Here is a 17,029-nt window from a genome sequence, read left to right as displayed (position 1 = left end):
CTTATCGTATTTCGAACGCTGTTGATGTACTTAGATTGATGACAGTAACTATTGGTTCAGAAACGTGGACTGTACACGAAATAAGTCTAGTTAGTTTGGAATACATAAAGAAGACTATATACAATCTGCAGTATACAAAGCGTTTCCATAGCGCATAACATCATACTTACAATGTACTCGAACACACGTTAGCCGTTACAAAATGTAGAATGTTCATGACGGATTTGAACTCGAAACTCGCAACGCAGGATAAATGTTCAACACTGTATCCGTTTTTGGTAGAAGTATATTGCAAAACACGTTTTGCGTCGTTATCATTGTGCAAATATGTAGCAAGATGTGTTATATTACCGTTGTCATTGAACCATTGAATACTAGCTGAAGGCCTGCTCACAGAAGTGTGCATGTGAAGTTCGATACGACATTGAAAACATGGTACGCAACGGACGTTTCTGGTAGAAAGGTTAATGACGTAAGAGGTACTGTAAATATAACATAATGTACATTTTCTTTATTAGTATCTAGTATATTTGATTGACAACATCGTATTTTGTGAACCGCATGAAAGCTACACATTTTCAATAATTGGATTTCGTTTACATATGCCCATGTTGATTTGATTTGTGATATAAAAATGTGTCGAGAATTAACTTATGAAATAAAATCGATATCATTCAAAACAATTCATTATTTTCAGACGAACTAAATCACACTCTGATTGTTGCATAAACAGTTCAGTAAATGCTAGTATTAATCAAAGTACTCCAAGTACTGGTGGGGCGATTTTGCTCAAAGTTTGTGTTCGTTCAAACACTTTACTCCGTGATGCCAACAATCACGTTTTTGAAGAAAACAGATGGAAGTAAGGAAGGGTGACAGGCTGTCAACATTGTATGCTTTAGCTATTGGGGTTCAATGTAAATGCTGCTTTTTAAAACAAGTCATTGTCGTATTTGCAAATTTAAAGCTAAACTGCGAAGATATAATACACTTACCCAGTTCCAAACTTGACATAGAGTTGATAAAGACAAGCATTGCAGTAATTTCGGATTAGTACAGTAAGGTTTCTGGATCGTTCTTGCCTAAGTACACGGGCCTCCGTGTGTGTCAAAGTATAAAGGAAACCCATTCAGTGTCAAGTAAGATATGGCAAATGTTAGTTTTTGAGCAATTGGATACTAAAGGTCAATGTCAACGAGGGTTCAAGGTAAAAAAAGTCAACCCAGTTGCAAACTTGACATAAATTTGATAAAGACAAGCATTGCAGTAATTTCTAATTAGTACAGTAAGGTTTCTGGATCGTTCTTGCCTAAGTACACGGGCCTTCGTGTGTGTCAAAGTATAAAGTAAATCCATTCAGTATCAAGTAAGATACGGCAAATGTTAGTTTTTGAGCAATTGCATACTAAAGGTCAATGTCAACCAGGGGTCAAGGTAAAAAAGTCAACCGAAAGGTCTTGTACAAAGGGGTGTTCTGTCCAAGAATTAAGTAAATCTATTTAATAATAGGGAAAAAAGTATCACCCAACGTGGTACTCAAACCCACGACCCCGTGTTTAACAGTCTCGTGCTCTACCGACTGTGCTAAGGCCATAGCACACAAAACTGTATGGAGCAACTGTGATCAGAAAATGTAGGTCATGACATTATCCAATGATCCAAGTATATCCATGAAAGTAATCCTTCCTTTGAAGCTTTCCTATGTAATTGATCAATCATTCTCATCCTTCCTTTGTAATGCATTATTTACAAGTCAATCATTTGATAAATGTTCACTAAATTCAATGTTGTTGGTACTCATTAGATTTGCACATTTATGCAATTCTAAGGAGAAAATACATAATGTTTTTATTTAAGTTAAGAAAGTAATTTGAAATACTCCACACCCCTTTCTCCTTTGTTTGATAAACAACTTTTCCGTCCTTTCATGATGATGTTAGAGATAAACCACTTTTCACCAGTAAAAGATACCAACAATTGAAATAAATCAGTACCCTATAACCAAGAAATGTATGGCTTTCTCTTATTCCTTTCAGTCCTTTCCGTCCATAAGTATCCAAGAAATACATTGCTTTCTGTCATTCCATACATCCTTTACTACCATGTTAATCCTTTTTTCCTTCATGATATTCAGAACCTGTTGATATGTATTATGATTCTGCTCAAGCATAATTATGCTTGTCCTTCTATGATGGTATTACAGGTGAGACACATTTCTCCAGTAAAAGATGCCACCAAGAGGTTTCAAGGTGCACCTTAAACCAAGAAATATATGGCTCCCTGCCATATTTAATGTTTGGTTGAGTCCTTTTCATCCATTTCGCTCGGTTTATATATCCTTGGATTACTTCTGCTTTGTACCAAGTTGGTTTTAAAGGGCATGAAGGTCACAGCCACCACGCTACGCACTTAGGTAATCTATTTGAAAGACGCTTCACTCAAATGTTCCTTGGATTCAATTCTTTGGGGTCGATTTACAAGGTCATGAATGTCACAGCCACCACGCTATGCACTTAATCTATTCAAAAAACACTTGACTCAAATGTTCCTTGGATTAAGTTCTTTGGGGTCGATTTACAAGATCAAGAAGGTCACAGCCATTACGCTTAGAATTAAATCTATTTGGTTGACACTTCACACAGATGTTCCTTGGATTAATTTGTTTGGGTGTCCATTTTTAAGGTTATAACTACTATGTTAAGGACTACTTCTATTTGGATGACTTTTCAGACAAATGTTCTTTGCATTATGGTCTTTGAGAGTCCATTTGCAAGGCTATGAAGCTCTTATGCATTATGTTATTATTTAAGTTACAATGATTTCTTGAGTGATAAATTATTTTTCTTTCTTTGTCATTTTGTCTTGATCTTTCTTGTCTTTTATTTGTTTCCGCCATTCTTTAAATTGCTTCCGATGCTTTGCAGTAGATGTGGAACATGTACGACTGGTGTGTTTCCGATTGTTTCCTCCGGTTTCTCCACATTTACTGTATTTAACAAAGTCTGCCATTGTGTATTTTCTGGCATTTTTCTTTTTAGTGTCTGTAGCTGGGGGTAAAGATGGCTATAGTAATAAGAAGGCTTTTGGATATCCGAAGGAGGAACACTTCAACTGCACCAGTCTACCTTATCGTATTTCGAACGCTGTTGATGTACTTAGATTGATGACAGTAACTATTGGTTCAGAAACGTGGACTGTACACGAAATAAGTCTAGTTAGTTTGGAATACATAAAGAAGACTATATACAATCTGCAATATACAAAGCGTTTCCATAGCGCATAACATCATACTTACAATGTACTCGAACACACGTTAGCCGTTACAAAATGTAGAATGTTCATGACGGATTTGAACTCGAAACTCGCAACGCAGGATAAATGTTCAACACTGTATCCGTTTTTGGTAGAAGTATATTGCAAAACACGTTTTGCGTCGTTATCATTGTGCAAATATGTAGCAAGATGTGTTATATTACCGTTGTCATTGAACCATTGAATACTAGCTGAAGGCCTGCTCACAGAAGTGTGCATGTGAAGTTCGATACGACATTGAAAACATGGTACGCAACGGACGTCTCTGGTAGAAAGGTTAATGACGTAAGAGGTACTGTAAATATAACATAATGTACATTTTCTTTATTAGTATCTAGTATATTTGATTGACAACATCGTATTTTGTGAACCGCAGGAAAGCTACACATTTTCAATAATTGGATTTCGTTTACATATGCCCATGTTGATTTGATTTGTGATATAAAAATGTGTCGAGAATTAACTTATGAAATAAAATCGATATCATTCAAAACAATTCATTATTTTCAGACGAACTAAATCACACTCTGATTGTTGCATAAACAGTTCAGTAAATGCTAGTATTAATCAAAGTACTCCAAGTACTGGTGGGGCGATTTTGCTCAAAGTTTGTGTTCGTTCAAACACTTTACTCCGTGATGCCAACAATCACGTTTTTGAAGAAAACAGATGGAAGTAAGGAAGGGTGACAGGCTGTCAACATTGTATGCTTTAGCTATTGGGGTTCAATGTAAATGCTGCTTTTTAAAACAAGTCATTGTCGTATTTGCCAATTTAAAGCTAAACTGCGAAGATATAATACACTTACCCAGTTCCAAACTTGACATAGAGTTGATAAAGACAAGCATTGCAGTAATTTCGGATTAGTACAGTAAGGTTTCTGGATCGTTCTTGCCTAAGTACACGGGCCTCCGTGTGTGTCAAAGTATAAAGGAAACCCATTCAGTGTCAAGTAAGATATGGCAAATGTTAGTTTTTGAGCAATTGGATACTAAAGGTCAATGTCAACGAGGGTTCAAGGTAAAAAAAGTCAACCCAGTTGCAAACTTGACATAAATTTGATAAAGACAAGCATTGCAGTAATTTCTAATTAGTACAGTAAGGTTTCTGGATCGTTCTTGCCTAAGTACACGGGCCTTCGTGTGTGTCAAAGTATAAAGTAAATCCATTCAGTATCAAGTAAGATACGGCAAATGTTAGTTTTTGAGCAATTGCATACTAAAGGTCAATGTCAACCAGGGGTCAAGGTAAAAAAGTCAACCGAAAGGTCTTGTACAAAGGGGTGTTCTGTCCAAGAATTAAGTAAATCTATTTAATAATAGGGAAAAAAGTATCACCCAACGTGGTACTAAAACCCACGACCCCGTGTTTAACAGTCTCGTGCTCTACCGACTGTGCTAAGGCCATAGCACACAAAACTGTATGGAGCAACTGTGATCAGAAAATGTAGGTCATGACATTATCCAATGATCCAAGTATATCCATGAAAGTAATCCTTCCTTTGAAGCTTTCCTATGTAATTGATCAATCATTCTCATCCTTCCTTTGTAATGCATTATTTACAAGTCAATCATTTGATAAATGTTCACTAAATTCAAGGTTGTTGGTACTCATTAGATTTGCACATTTATGCAATTCTAAGGAGAAAATACATAATGTTTTTATTTAAGTTAAGAAAGTAATTTGAAATACTCCACACCCCTTTCTCCTTTGTTTGATAAACAACTTTTCCGTCCTTTCATGATGATGTTAGAGATAAACCACTTTTCACCAGTAAAAGATACCAACAATTGAAATAAATCAGTACCCTATAACCAAGAAATGTATGGCTTTCTCTTATTCCTTTCAGTCCTTTCCGTCCATAAGTATCCAAGAAATACATTGCTTTCTGTCATTCCATACATCCTTTACTACCATGTTAATCCTTTTTTCCTTCATGATATTCAGAACCTGTTGATATGTATTATGATTCTGCTCAAGCATAATTATGCTTGTCCTTCTATGATGGTATTACAGGTGAGACACATTTCTCCAGTAAAAAATGCCACCAAGAGGTTTCAAGGTGCACCTTAAACCAAGAAATATATGGCTCCCTGCCATATTTAATGTTTGGTTGAGTCCTTTTCATCCATTTCGCTCGGTTTATATATCCTTGGATTACTTCTGCTTTGTACCAAGTTGGTTTTAAAGGGCATGAAGGTCACAGCCACCACGCTACGCACTTAGGTAATCTATTTGAAAGACGCTTCACTCAAATGTTCCTTGGATTCAATTCTTTGGGGTCGATTTACAAGGTCATGAATGTCACAGCCACCACGCTATGCACTTAATCTATTCAAAAAACACTTGACTCAAATGTTCCTTGGATTAAGTTCTTTGGGGTCGATTTACAAGATCAAGAAGGTCACAGCCATTACGCTTAGAATTAAATCTATTTGGTTGACACTTCACACAGATGTTCCTTGGATTAATTTGTTTGGGTGTCCATTTTTAAGGTTATAACTACTATGTTAAGGACTACTTCTATTTGGATGACTTTTCAGACAAATGTTCTTTGCATTATGGTCTTTGAGAGTCCATTTGCAAGGCTATGAAGCTCTTATGCATTATGTTATTATTTAAGTTACAATGATTTCTTGAGTGATAAATTATTTTTCTTTCTTTGTCATTTTGTCTTGATCTTTCTTGTCTTTTATTTGTTTCCGCCATTCTTTAAATTGCTTCCGATGCTTTGCAGTAGATGTGGAACATGTACGACTGGTGTGTTTCCGATTGTTTCCTCCGGTTTCTCCACATTTACTGTATTTAACAAAGTCTGCCATTGTGTATTTTCTGGCATTTTTCTTTTTAGTGTCTGTAGCTGGGGGTAAAGATGGCTGGTCTGGGAGAGCGATGATTGGTGATTACTGAATAAAAATTGGATGTTTGAATGCTGGTAAAATTGTGACAAGTGTAATAGGTCTTTCTGTTTCTGCTTTCCTCTTTGATCCAGTCCTCTTGCGTGCCAGGCCAGCAATACATGTTGGACTTTGAAATTCAAAGTTTTGACCCCTAGGTGAAGGCAATACTGCTGGTTTCTGACAGGCCTCTGGCAAGGTATTCCCTATCATTGACGGTTTGGGCATCTTGAGGCCCTGCAAGAGGACCTGCTGCTCTTGAGCTTTATCATATTTGTTGTACCTGAAATGTTAGAATCAGTCATCAGATTTTACAAAATGTGTGAATTAGCGTGAGGTGAAAAAGACTTAATCTGTTACCAAACGGTTTCTTTGCTACGCTTACTCGTTTTTTTTCCCGCGAAAACCTAGTTGCACTTGTGCATTATTCCACGCTTATCAAAGCTGAACCATTGGATAGTATATTTACGCTATCGTTCTAAAATTATTCCCTTTTTATTTCAACCAAAATCATTTTCAGCATTTGCATGATGAAGTCATACATGCACCTTACTGGTAACTGCTGGCATTCTTAATTTATTAAGATATAGAAGTGAAACTCCAGCTGCTTGAGCAGTATTGCATTCTCATTAATACAATTATTAAGAAAAGTTCACTAGTCGTTCACGGCCTACAAAGAACTGTGAAAACTCTTGATTATTCTCTATTCAATGAGTAGCTATATGCAGCAATGCCTATGTAGAATACCATACAAGACAAACAGTTTAGTTTAAACTTATTTATTTTAGCTGAAATGCATTGAAAGCCTTAGGCCAACATAAAAGCTCTTGCGTTCATTTCCTGGGTCTAGAACCAGTACTTGGTGTCTTGCGAGATCAAAAGAATTCTCCCATGGTGGGGATAGTACCCGTGACATCCCGGTTGATAGGCGGACACCATATCCATTACACCACGGCGAAAAATCTATCAATCCATAATCTTTCAGGTAACTGCATTAGCAACAGAAGACATTTGAAACCAGTATGATAAAAGATTGGTCGCAACAAGCAATGTTATATCCATCATGTTTTTGTCCAATTTGAATTCCTCCTTGCCTGTTTATACTTTGATTATGGACTAACCACACATTTTTAAATAATTAATACATGGTATATACATACCACTGCTGTAGTGTCTTTTTATTTAGAAGGGGAAGTTGGATGTCTGTTTTCTCCATCGCATGTGTAGATTTGACGATTACTTGTCTGATATGATGAAAAGCCTGGAGGACAAGAAGCCATCGCATCCATTAACGTCCCTCCAGCTTTTGATCCCAAGGGTAGACCTTCAATAGAAGCTCACATGTCGCCTCAGTGTATCTGTTACAATTTGGCCACTGGCCTGGCCCTTGGTTTGGTCCAAGGCGGACTCTGAAAAAGCGGAAATAATATTGATTTTGTTTGAAATATTAATACAGTTAAAAAGAATAAAGATTACATCTGTTTTCCATGTGGTCATTTTATCTTTTTTTCCTTTTTGATATTAATCTAGAGCGTAAAATCAGAAATTAAATCTGTTTTGATTTCAAAGTTTTTTCCCCCTAGGCATCAATTGGAAATGTTTATCTTAAGATGGGGGTACATGTAGAAAGAAATTTTTTGCCATTGGGAATATGACCCAATAATGGCTATAAAATTATTATGAAAAGCCCTGATAGCAACACACTTACATACAGGCATATAGTTATTATACTACTAAGATATACATTTTCCTTTTTAATTTATAGTGTTAATATGCTTTCCAGACTTGTCAACACCTTTATTAAATCAAAATGTAAGCTTCGGTGATTACTCCATAATCAATCACTTTAATGCAACTGAAGCAGATAACTTAAGGATAGGAATTGCTTGTAAAATAGGATACATTGAAGACTATCATTTATCAAGATGGAATTAGATCCAATGATAACAACCTTTTTGCTATATCAAAGCAAGGTGAACATATTATTTCTCCCTAGCCAAAATAACATACTACCCTCTTCAAACCAGGAACCGGCTATCCAGTCATAATGCTATTCTATTATCCTAGAGCATGATGCATGGAAGCTATTACTTCAATTGTTTTATGGTCTTGGTAAGACTATGCCAGTGATCAAACCCACAACCTCCCATACCTGAGGAGGACACATAAGGCATTGGGGCCCTCTTTGTAATTGTCATTTGCTAATTCTTTAAATTTCGATTATTTAAGTCATGTTTGAGGTATGGCTTTAATAATAATTTTGCAATGCAACTTATTTTAATAAACCTCATTCTAATATATCCTCCCTTCAAATCAATTGATGCTGAACATAACATTTTAATAGATTTATCATAATGCTTTTGTGCTTACTTTGTTATACTTTCTACCCCTTGCAAAACCTTCTTTCCTCTCCCACCAAACTTCCCTGACCATGGCTTCTGTGTAAAGCGTTTGGGGAATATCGTCCGCTTCTTGTCGAAAGTTGACAAGTGTTCCCACAGGTAGATAAGTCGTTGAAGCATGCTGGAACTTAAGGCTCTCTTGTGCCGCAACTCAACTAAGAACTCAGCAAGTTCAAGTACCTTATCATACCCTGGGATGTTGTCTGGACCAAGGATCTAAAAAATAATTTTTAATTTCTTGAATACCTGTGCAACAGCAGTATTTCAGTCATTTTGCAAATTTGTGATGGAGGAGTACAATAAATAATTCACTGTACACTATAATTTGTTTAAAGTATCTGGATAAAACCATCCACATTCATGAAGTCATGAAACTTTAACACATGAAGATAGATAGCTCTTTGAAAACAGCATTTAAATGTCTTTTGAAAGCTGTCTTAGCTACTGATTCCTTTCCCCAACTAAAGATATTTTTAAATACCTTGATATCTGAATAAATCATGTCAAAGACTACACCTGACATGCTAACAGGTTTTGGCAACTTGGAGCAGAAATATTTTAAACAATGAAACACACGAAGATTATGCTTAAGGATCTTTCAAGAGGTGACAGGCTATCATAAATCAACTAAAACTAGAGGTTGTTAATGAGAAAAATACCTGTCTCACACCTGCTCCTGTCAGGGGCAATAACTCTTAAGTGCCAATGTCAATCTTGCTGGTAATTTAACGTGGCTTAGTTATTATAGCTATTAACATTTTTAGAAGGTTTGGTAAAGATTGGATACGAAGTTTTAAAGATGACTAGACAGTTAGATTGACCAAACCAAAACAATAGCCCACAACCTTTGACAGGTTATGATTATGGTGGCAATATTAAAACACTTACATCACTGCTTTGCTCTTTTCCATTTTCTCCAGACGTTAAAGTAAAGTCTCAAGGGAGACAGCTGCTTCAATGATCGCTAAAAAGTATATAATGCCTTGAAGTATTTTAACAACGAAATCAGTTATTAACAAGAAATGTGTTTGTCAGAAACACAATGCCCCCTACTGCGCCACTTTGAAGCCATATATCTGACATTTGACCTTGAAGGATGACCTTTGACCTTAAAGAATGACCTTGACCTTTCACCACTCAAAATGTGCAGCTCCATGAGATACACATGCATGCCAAATATCAAGTTGCTATCTTCAATAATGCAAAAGCTATGAGCAAGGTTAAAGTTTTGGGGCACACATACAATGACAGACATACACATACAATGACAGACAGACAGGCCAAAAACAATATACCCCCGATCATTTGATCTGGGGGCATAAACATGACACCTTCATTAGACAGCACAAATATTAGAAATATCAGGTTTCAGTCATTTTAAAAGCTCCATTGAAAGCTTTCCAACCATTTCAGCAAAACACACACAAGTTAACTAAAGTTTCTGACTGTAACCACTACAATTTTTTAGATTACATAAGTTGTGTTGTGATTGGTATAAGCACTTAAACAAACAATAAGTGTATGTATTTGAGGGGAAAATAACCTTCAGCAGTTTGCATTGCCAGTTGGCGGTATTCTGCATTACTCGGGTGGTGGATGATTGGCCTTTTATTTTGCTGAGGTGTTGAGGCTATTTCCGGTAATGACCCGCCACAAAAGTAAACTCGACATTTTCCCCTGGCAGAGATATTCCCGGCTGTTCAACAAACCCTTCATCTTCAAGGTCATCTGCCACATTCTCATCCTCATCCTTTTCTAGCTGGTTTCTGGTCTGATCCAATCCAGGAAGTTCATGGCCAGTCTGATCGTACAAGTATTGAATACCAACCAGCTCGCCTATAGAAACAAATAAAAAGTATTGTTACAAGAGAAACCCGATTACACTTGTGACACATTTTAAAAACATTTTGAAAACAACAAGCACATTTGTTGAATTTATATCCTCCGCCGAGTAAAATTATTATTATTATTATTATTATTATTATACCGGATTTATATAGCGCCCTTTTCATGCAAGAGTGCACGTTCAAAGGCGCTTTACATAAGAATATTTGAAAAAAACATTTTGCAACACTGTTTCAAAAGAAATCGATCAAAACTACTCAATTATACTATAAAACTACTCTGTTATACTATATGTACTACGTAAAAACATGCACAGTAACCCTAGATTAGAAAGATCAACAAGACACTATAAAACTACCCTATGTGTATAGCTATAAGACAAATAATGAAACAATAAAATCTTAAACTTAAACAATAAGTACTACGTAAAACAACAAAAAACATGCACAGTAACCATATATTTGAAAGATCGGCAAGACAAACCAGAGACAGAGACAAGGGTAACTTCAGGATACCATTACCACGAGTCCACAAACCCTCAAAGAAATAATTATGCTTCCTTTAAAAGGGTTAATTCAAGTTCATGATGAATGAGATTTTATATAATGAATTGAATAAACCACTGCTTATATTGCATAAGATTGGAGGAAGAGGTGAGTTTTCAGTGCCTTTTTGAATGAATTCAGTGTAAAAGAACCTCAAATGTTTGATGGAAGTGAGTTCCAGAGTTTGGGAGCAGCGTACATGAAACATCTCTTCCCGTATGATACGGATTTAATCTTCGTTGGAATCACTAATGAAGTCGCTTTGTTCTTTAATCTTAAGTTTCGCCTTGGTTCGTAGACTTCAAGTAGGTTCTTTTAGGATCGGTGTTATGTGACTATAGCGGGATGTTCTTGTGATAACACGCGCCGCAGTGTTTTGAACATTTTGTAGTTTCTTGATAGCTGATGTTTGTGTTCCATACAGCAGTGCATTGCAATAGTCTAGCCGAGACGTGACTAGTGAATTGACCAAGGATTTTGTGGCATTTGGTGTAAGATATTGCCTGATGTGACATATTTGCCTAATCTGACCGAAACATGATCTACTTATAGCATTAATGTGGTGTTCCATGTTCATTCTTGAATCAAACAAGCACTGAGATTTCGAACGTATTGCGATGGTTTAACTGTCGAGTCCCCTTCTTTAATAGTTAACCCATCTATGTACTTGGCGTTGTTTTGACTTGAAAATACTATGACCTCGGTTTTATCGGTGTTAAGATTGAGCATATTTGTGTTCATCCACAAGATGATATTGTGGAGGCACTTTTCAACTCGATTTAGTGTTTCGTCTTGGGCTGCTCCATCAGTGGGTTCAAAGGAAAGGTAGAGCTGTGAGTCATCGGCGTAGAAGTGATGCCCGAGTCCATGTTTATGGATGGGTGCAGAACTAAACAAAAGCCATCTGTGGAGATTGCTCAACTGTTCTGCGCCTTGTAAATGAAGAATAACATTTAGAAGAGGACAAGATAACTCATGGATTGTGACGAATATTAACCTGCGGCATCCTCTTATCTGTATCTACACTCATACAAACAAGAGCTGTCTCCATAGGATGACATATGCACCCAATAAACGCTTTCATAGAAGATATTAAAATGCACTTAGTGACCCCATGACCTAGTTTTTGACCCGGCATGACCCATATTTGCACTTGACCTAGATATTGTCTAGATACAACTTCTGACCATATTTGTTGAAGATCAAATGAAAACTACTTTAACTAGAGAGCCGACACCATACTAAAATTTATCATTGAAATGCACTAAGTGACCCCATGACCTAGTTTTTGACCCGGCATGACCCATATTCGAACTTGATCTAGATATTGTCTTGATACAACTTCTGACAAAATTTGGTAAAGATCAGATGAAAACTACTTCAATAAGAGAGCGGACACCATGCTTAATCGTTGAAATGCACTAAGTGACCACGTGACCTAGTTTTTGACCGGGATGACCCATATTCAAACTTGACCTAGATATTGTCTAGATACATCTTCTGTCCAAGTTTGGTAAAGATCAGATGAAAACTATTTGAATTAGAGAGCAGACACGAAAAGTGTGACAGACTGACAGACTTATGGACAGACTGACGGATAGTGCGAAAACTTCGAAAGGGGGCATAAAAAGTTTCAATGCAATTGGCCCAAGCAGTTCCAAGATGTGGCTCCAGACACAAAATTTGATTATTTTAAGTCTAAAAGGGTCATAACTCTGTTATTAACGAATGGATTTGAACGAAAATTGAGGTGCATCATCCTCTTACCCATATACACTCATACCAAGTTTTAATGAAATCGGCCCATGCAATTCCAAGATATGGTTCCGGACACAAAATGTGCCAGACCGACGGATGGACGGACATGGCCAAAACTATATCCCCCCGCCTATGGTGGGCAATAATAAATTACTCACAATGCTAACGGCTGCAAAACACAAAATATCTTCTGCAGTAATGAAATTCTTCAAAGAACTTTCCCTTTAAGAGTTTTAATTCTTTGCACTTATTATTATTTGCAGAAGACATCAAATCCTTTGTAACATAAAAAATAACAAAGGGCAATATCTCTAAACTAGAAAGGAAGGGTTAGGGTTAACTTTTTTTATCTTTTGTTTACTGTTCTATTGTTTGCCCTCTTTTTCTTACTGTATTGTGTATTGTATATACGTACAGAAATAAACGAGAACCTCTTGGAGATAATCTGAATTTCTCGTAATTCAGATAATTAAATCCATTAAGTTCCATAATTAAATCTTATATAGTTTCTGAGAAATAGCCTTGATAGGTCTGTGAAAGACAGACAAAGAAAAATCTATATCCCTCCGCCTTCTGCGGGTATAATAATTTATTTCAATTGTATTGAGTAAGGCCAACGCAGACTCATACCTGTATACTTTCCCGGTGGTTTGAAGTCAGGAAACAATAGTCTTCCACAAAGTTCTTGCCACAGCATGTTGGTGTGATGTTTCAGTGGACCACTGTATGTCACTGGAACAACCTGGGTTTCAGGCTGGTTTGTGATAGCCTCTGAAGCTCTGTCTGAGTTCCACATGAATATACCATCCATCAGGCACACTTGGAATTGGTATCTTTAGCAAGGGTCCGTACAGAAAAGGTAGAATAATATATTGTTAAGGATCAATATACATATTTCTGCAAAACAACAGTATGGACTGTCTATCAATTATACAAACAGGAAGTGTGTTATACAACATTAGCCCTGGAAAACCTAGTGACAAATTGCTCATAATAAACAATTTCTCAATTTGTTTTTACTTTTTCAAATGTGACCTGCTGCATGATGCAAAAATTGTTCTGAATATGCCAAAAAGTTAAGTTTGTGTTAAATGGGTCAGTAAACACAGCTGAAAAGAAATTGATTTGATTATTTACATTTACATTCTGTTTGAGAATATGTCCCATATGAAAATTTACAAGTTGACATCAATTTGTCAAGTCGACAGAACGTCATCCTTCAGAATTATGAAGTCATTATATGGAATGTTGTACCTTTGGTGACGCTATGTTAATAATTGATGGCATCCGAAATTCCATGACTGTAATTGCCTTTTTAAGTAATGCTTTATTAGGGTTCCAATAACGCTAGGATAATAATCAAACTTGGAACCTATGTGGTGTATAGAGGGCAACATTTGTGATGGATATAAACCTGATGTGAATTTTCAAATACTAGTACTGAAAAAAAGACAACTATATATGTAAGTGGTTTATACCTTGAATGAACCTAGCTAGATGGTTGTGGAAGCTCTCAAGGAATGTGGAACCTCTTGCACATTTGTATACAGGGAGCTCTATAACACCCTTCCTCACAGTGGAAACTTTGACATACAGTTGAACGCCTGGGGGATCCTGAAGGCAGGCAATGTGCTGACTGTTTGGCCCATATGTCGGCCATTTTCACTGAGTCAATGAGGGATACTCCACTTGAGTCCAGTCCTGTTAGAAAAAGATGAACAAATGTTATAAATATTTAAAACAAGAGTGCCAAACTGTCATAAAATACGCCCGTTTGAAGGTTTTAGACAACTCGATAACTGTACCATGACCGATATTTGAACTTGACCTACATGTTATCTAGACACATCTTCTGACCAAATTAGGTGAAGATCGGACTAAAACTACTTCTATTAGAGAGCGGACACCATGCTAAATGCTTGAAATGCAGTAAGTGACCTGATGACTTCGTTTTTTACCCGGCATGACCCATATTTGAACTTGACCTACATATCATCTAGACACAACTTCTGACCAAATTAGGTGAAGATCGGATGAAAACTACTTCAATTAGAGAGCGGACACCATGCTAAATGCTTGAAATGCACTAAATGACCTCGTGACCTAGTTTTTGACCCGGCATGACCCATATTTTAACTTGACCTACATATCATCTAGACACAACTTCTGACCAAATTTAGTGAAGATCGGATGAAAACTACTTCAATTAGAGAGCGTACACCATGCTTAATCCTTGAAATGCACTAAGTGACCCTGTGACCTAGTTTTTGATCCGGCATGACCCATATTCGAACTTGGCCTAGATATTGTCTAGACACAACTTCTGACCAAGTTTGGTGAAGAACGGATGAAAACTATTTGAATTAGAGAGCGGACACTGCTGTGGACGACACCCGCCCGCCAAGGGTGAAACCATAATACGTCCCGTTTTTAAAAACGGGCGTATAAAAAATGAATCATGCTATTAAGAATGAACGCTATCAAGGCACATTTGTGATTTTGGGCTTGATATATCCCATTCAAAATATGTATATTACTTATATTCCTTTTCATTTCAAAACCAATATCTTCAAGTCTGTTTAAAATGTAGAAGTAATTTCATTGTTAAATTTCAATTAAGTTATTTATATTTATTTTTTCAAACAATCAGTCATACTGCCTGACCCATAACAACGCATTGAATTTTGTGAAATTTCCATGCTTAAAGTATCTGCAGACATATGTTGGTATGAGAATGCTCATAAATCTTAAACTATGTTTTTAATAAAGAAGTTTAATTACTTACCTCTTTCACTATCCAGCGAAGCTATCAACTCCTGTATGAGACTCATTGTCTCCTCGATTCCCCTCGTAGCTCGTTTACAGTGGCGGCCAACCTCATCAAATGTGATGTGTTTTGGGACATCTTTATCAGAAGGATCAGGTACGCCTTGTTCAAGTAGCTCCTCTCGCTTAGCTCTCATCAGAAGAAAGTAGTCCCCCTGATCAATCTGGAAGATGCATCCACTGAGACGAGCCATGAAGGGAACAAACAGCTGATGCTTGTCTGTGGTGCATCCATGGGGAAACGACGCATGAAATGCCATGAATCTAGTCTGAAATTGAAGTTTTAAAATCCAATTAAAGAAAATATGGAAGCTCTGAATTGATATACACTTCATTTCCCTCCTTGATGTAACGTCACTGTGCAAGTTTGAACAAGATGCGTTTGTGAAACACAATGTCCCCCTATATGATGTTTGACCTTGAAGGATGACCTTGACCTTGTGAAGGATGACCTTGACCTTGACCTTTCACCACTCAAAATGTGCAGCTCCATGAGATACACATGCATGCCAAATATCAAGTTGCTATCTTCAACATTGCAAAAAAAATCATAAAATAAGCAATTTGGGCCACATATATTTGACCTCTGACCTTGAAGGACGACCTTGACCTTTCACCACTCAAAATGTGCAGCTCCATGAGATGCACATGCATGCCAAATATCAAGTTGCTATCTTCAATATTGCAAAAGTATTCATAAAATGAGCGATTTTGGCCACATATACTTGACCTCTGACCTTGAAGGATGACCTTGACCTTGACCTTTCACCACTCAAAATGTGCAGCTTCATGAGATACATATGCATGCCAAATATGAAGTTGCTATCTTCAAAATAGCAAAAGTTATTGCAAAATGTTAAAGTTGGCGCAAACAGACCAACATACCAACAGACAGACAGGGCAAAAACAATATGTCCCCCACTACTATAGTGGGGGACATGAAAAATAATCTGATCATAACTGTGGACTTAATCATTTAAACAAGCAGAATTTATACTCTACAAAAGCAGTTTCTTCTTATTGCATAGATAGAGGATATGTGTTGGATTCGATGGAATATCGATTTTACTTCACAAGTGATCATATAAAATAATATTTTCAAGGGTGAATTAAAATCGATGTTCCATTGAATACAACAAATTTTCTTTTTCTTTTCCCTTTTTTTTCACCGTTTATTTACATTGTAAAAGGGTCTAATGGATAAATTCGCTGGATTTATGATTCATTTCACAGTTAAACAGTGAAAAAAAATGATATTTTACACTGTTAGTTTTCACTGAAATTATTTGAAATTATTCTATAAACCACCGGAAAGCATAAAATAAAAGTTGTTATTGTAATATGCAACCTTTTTTAAGTTACGACCATCCATAATTTGTCGTTTTGTATAGGGTCAGTTAAACAATACAAACTTCATCTTCAGTCTACCTTTGATTGTACCTGT

The 17,029-nt window shown here is 36.6% G+C and overlaps 2 protein-coding genes across 2 annotated transcripts; both read right to left on the bottom strand.

Annotated features, from left to right (window-relative positions):
* Positions 1–5,435: 5,435 nt before the first annotated feature.
* LOC127835178 (uncharacterized) lies at positions 5,436–10,286 on the bottom strand. Its single transcript, XM_052361482.1, has 4 exons — positions 10,155–10,286; positions 8,580–8,827; positions 7,370–7,618; positions 5,436–6,492 (listed from the first exon to the last, which is right to left on the bottom strand). Exons 1-3 carry the CDS (start codon positions 10,191–10,193, stop codon positions 7,498–7,500), a joined length of 408 nt encoding a protein of 135 aa, XP_052217442.1. The 5' UTR covers positions 10,194–10,286; the 3' UTR covers positions 5,436–6,492; positions 7,370–7,497.
* On the bottom strand, positions 10,242–13,611 carry LOC127835179 (uncharacterized). The gene is made up of 2 exons (XM_052361483.1): positions 13,390–13,611; positions 10,242–10,447 (listed from the first exon to the last, which is right to left on the bottom strand). Exons 1-2 carry the CDS (start codon positions 13,568–13,570, stop codon positions 10,242–10,244), a joined length of 387 nt encoding a protein of 128 aa, XP_052217443.1. The 5' UTR covers positions 13,571–13,611.
* Between the last annotated feature and the right edge of the window lie 3,418 nt (positions 13,612–17,029).

Source organism: Dreissena polymorpha, chromosome 6, assembly GCF_020536995.1.
Source record: "Dreissena polymorpha isolate Duluth1 chromosome 6, UMN_Dpol_1.0, whole genome shotgun sequence".
In the NCBI taxonomy this organism is placed as follows: Eukaryota; Metazoa; Mollusca; class Bivalvia; order Myida; family Dreissenidae; genus Dreissena; species Dreissena polymorpha.
This window is presented reverse-complemented; position numbering and strand designations above follow the sequence as displayed.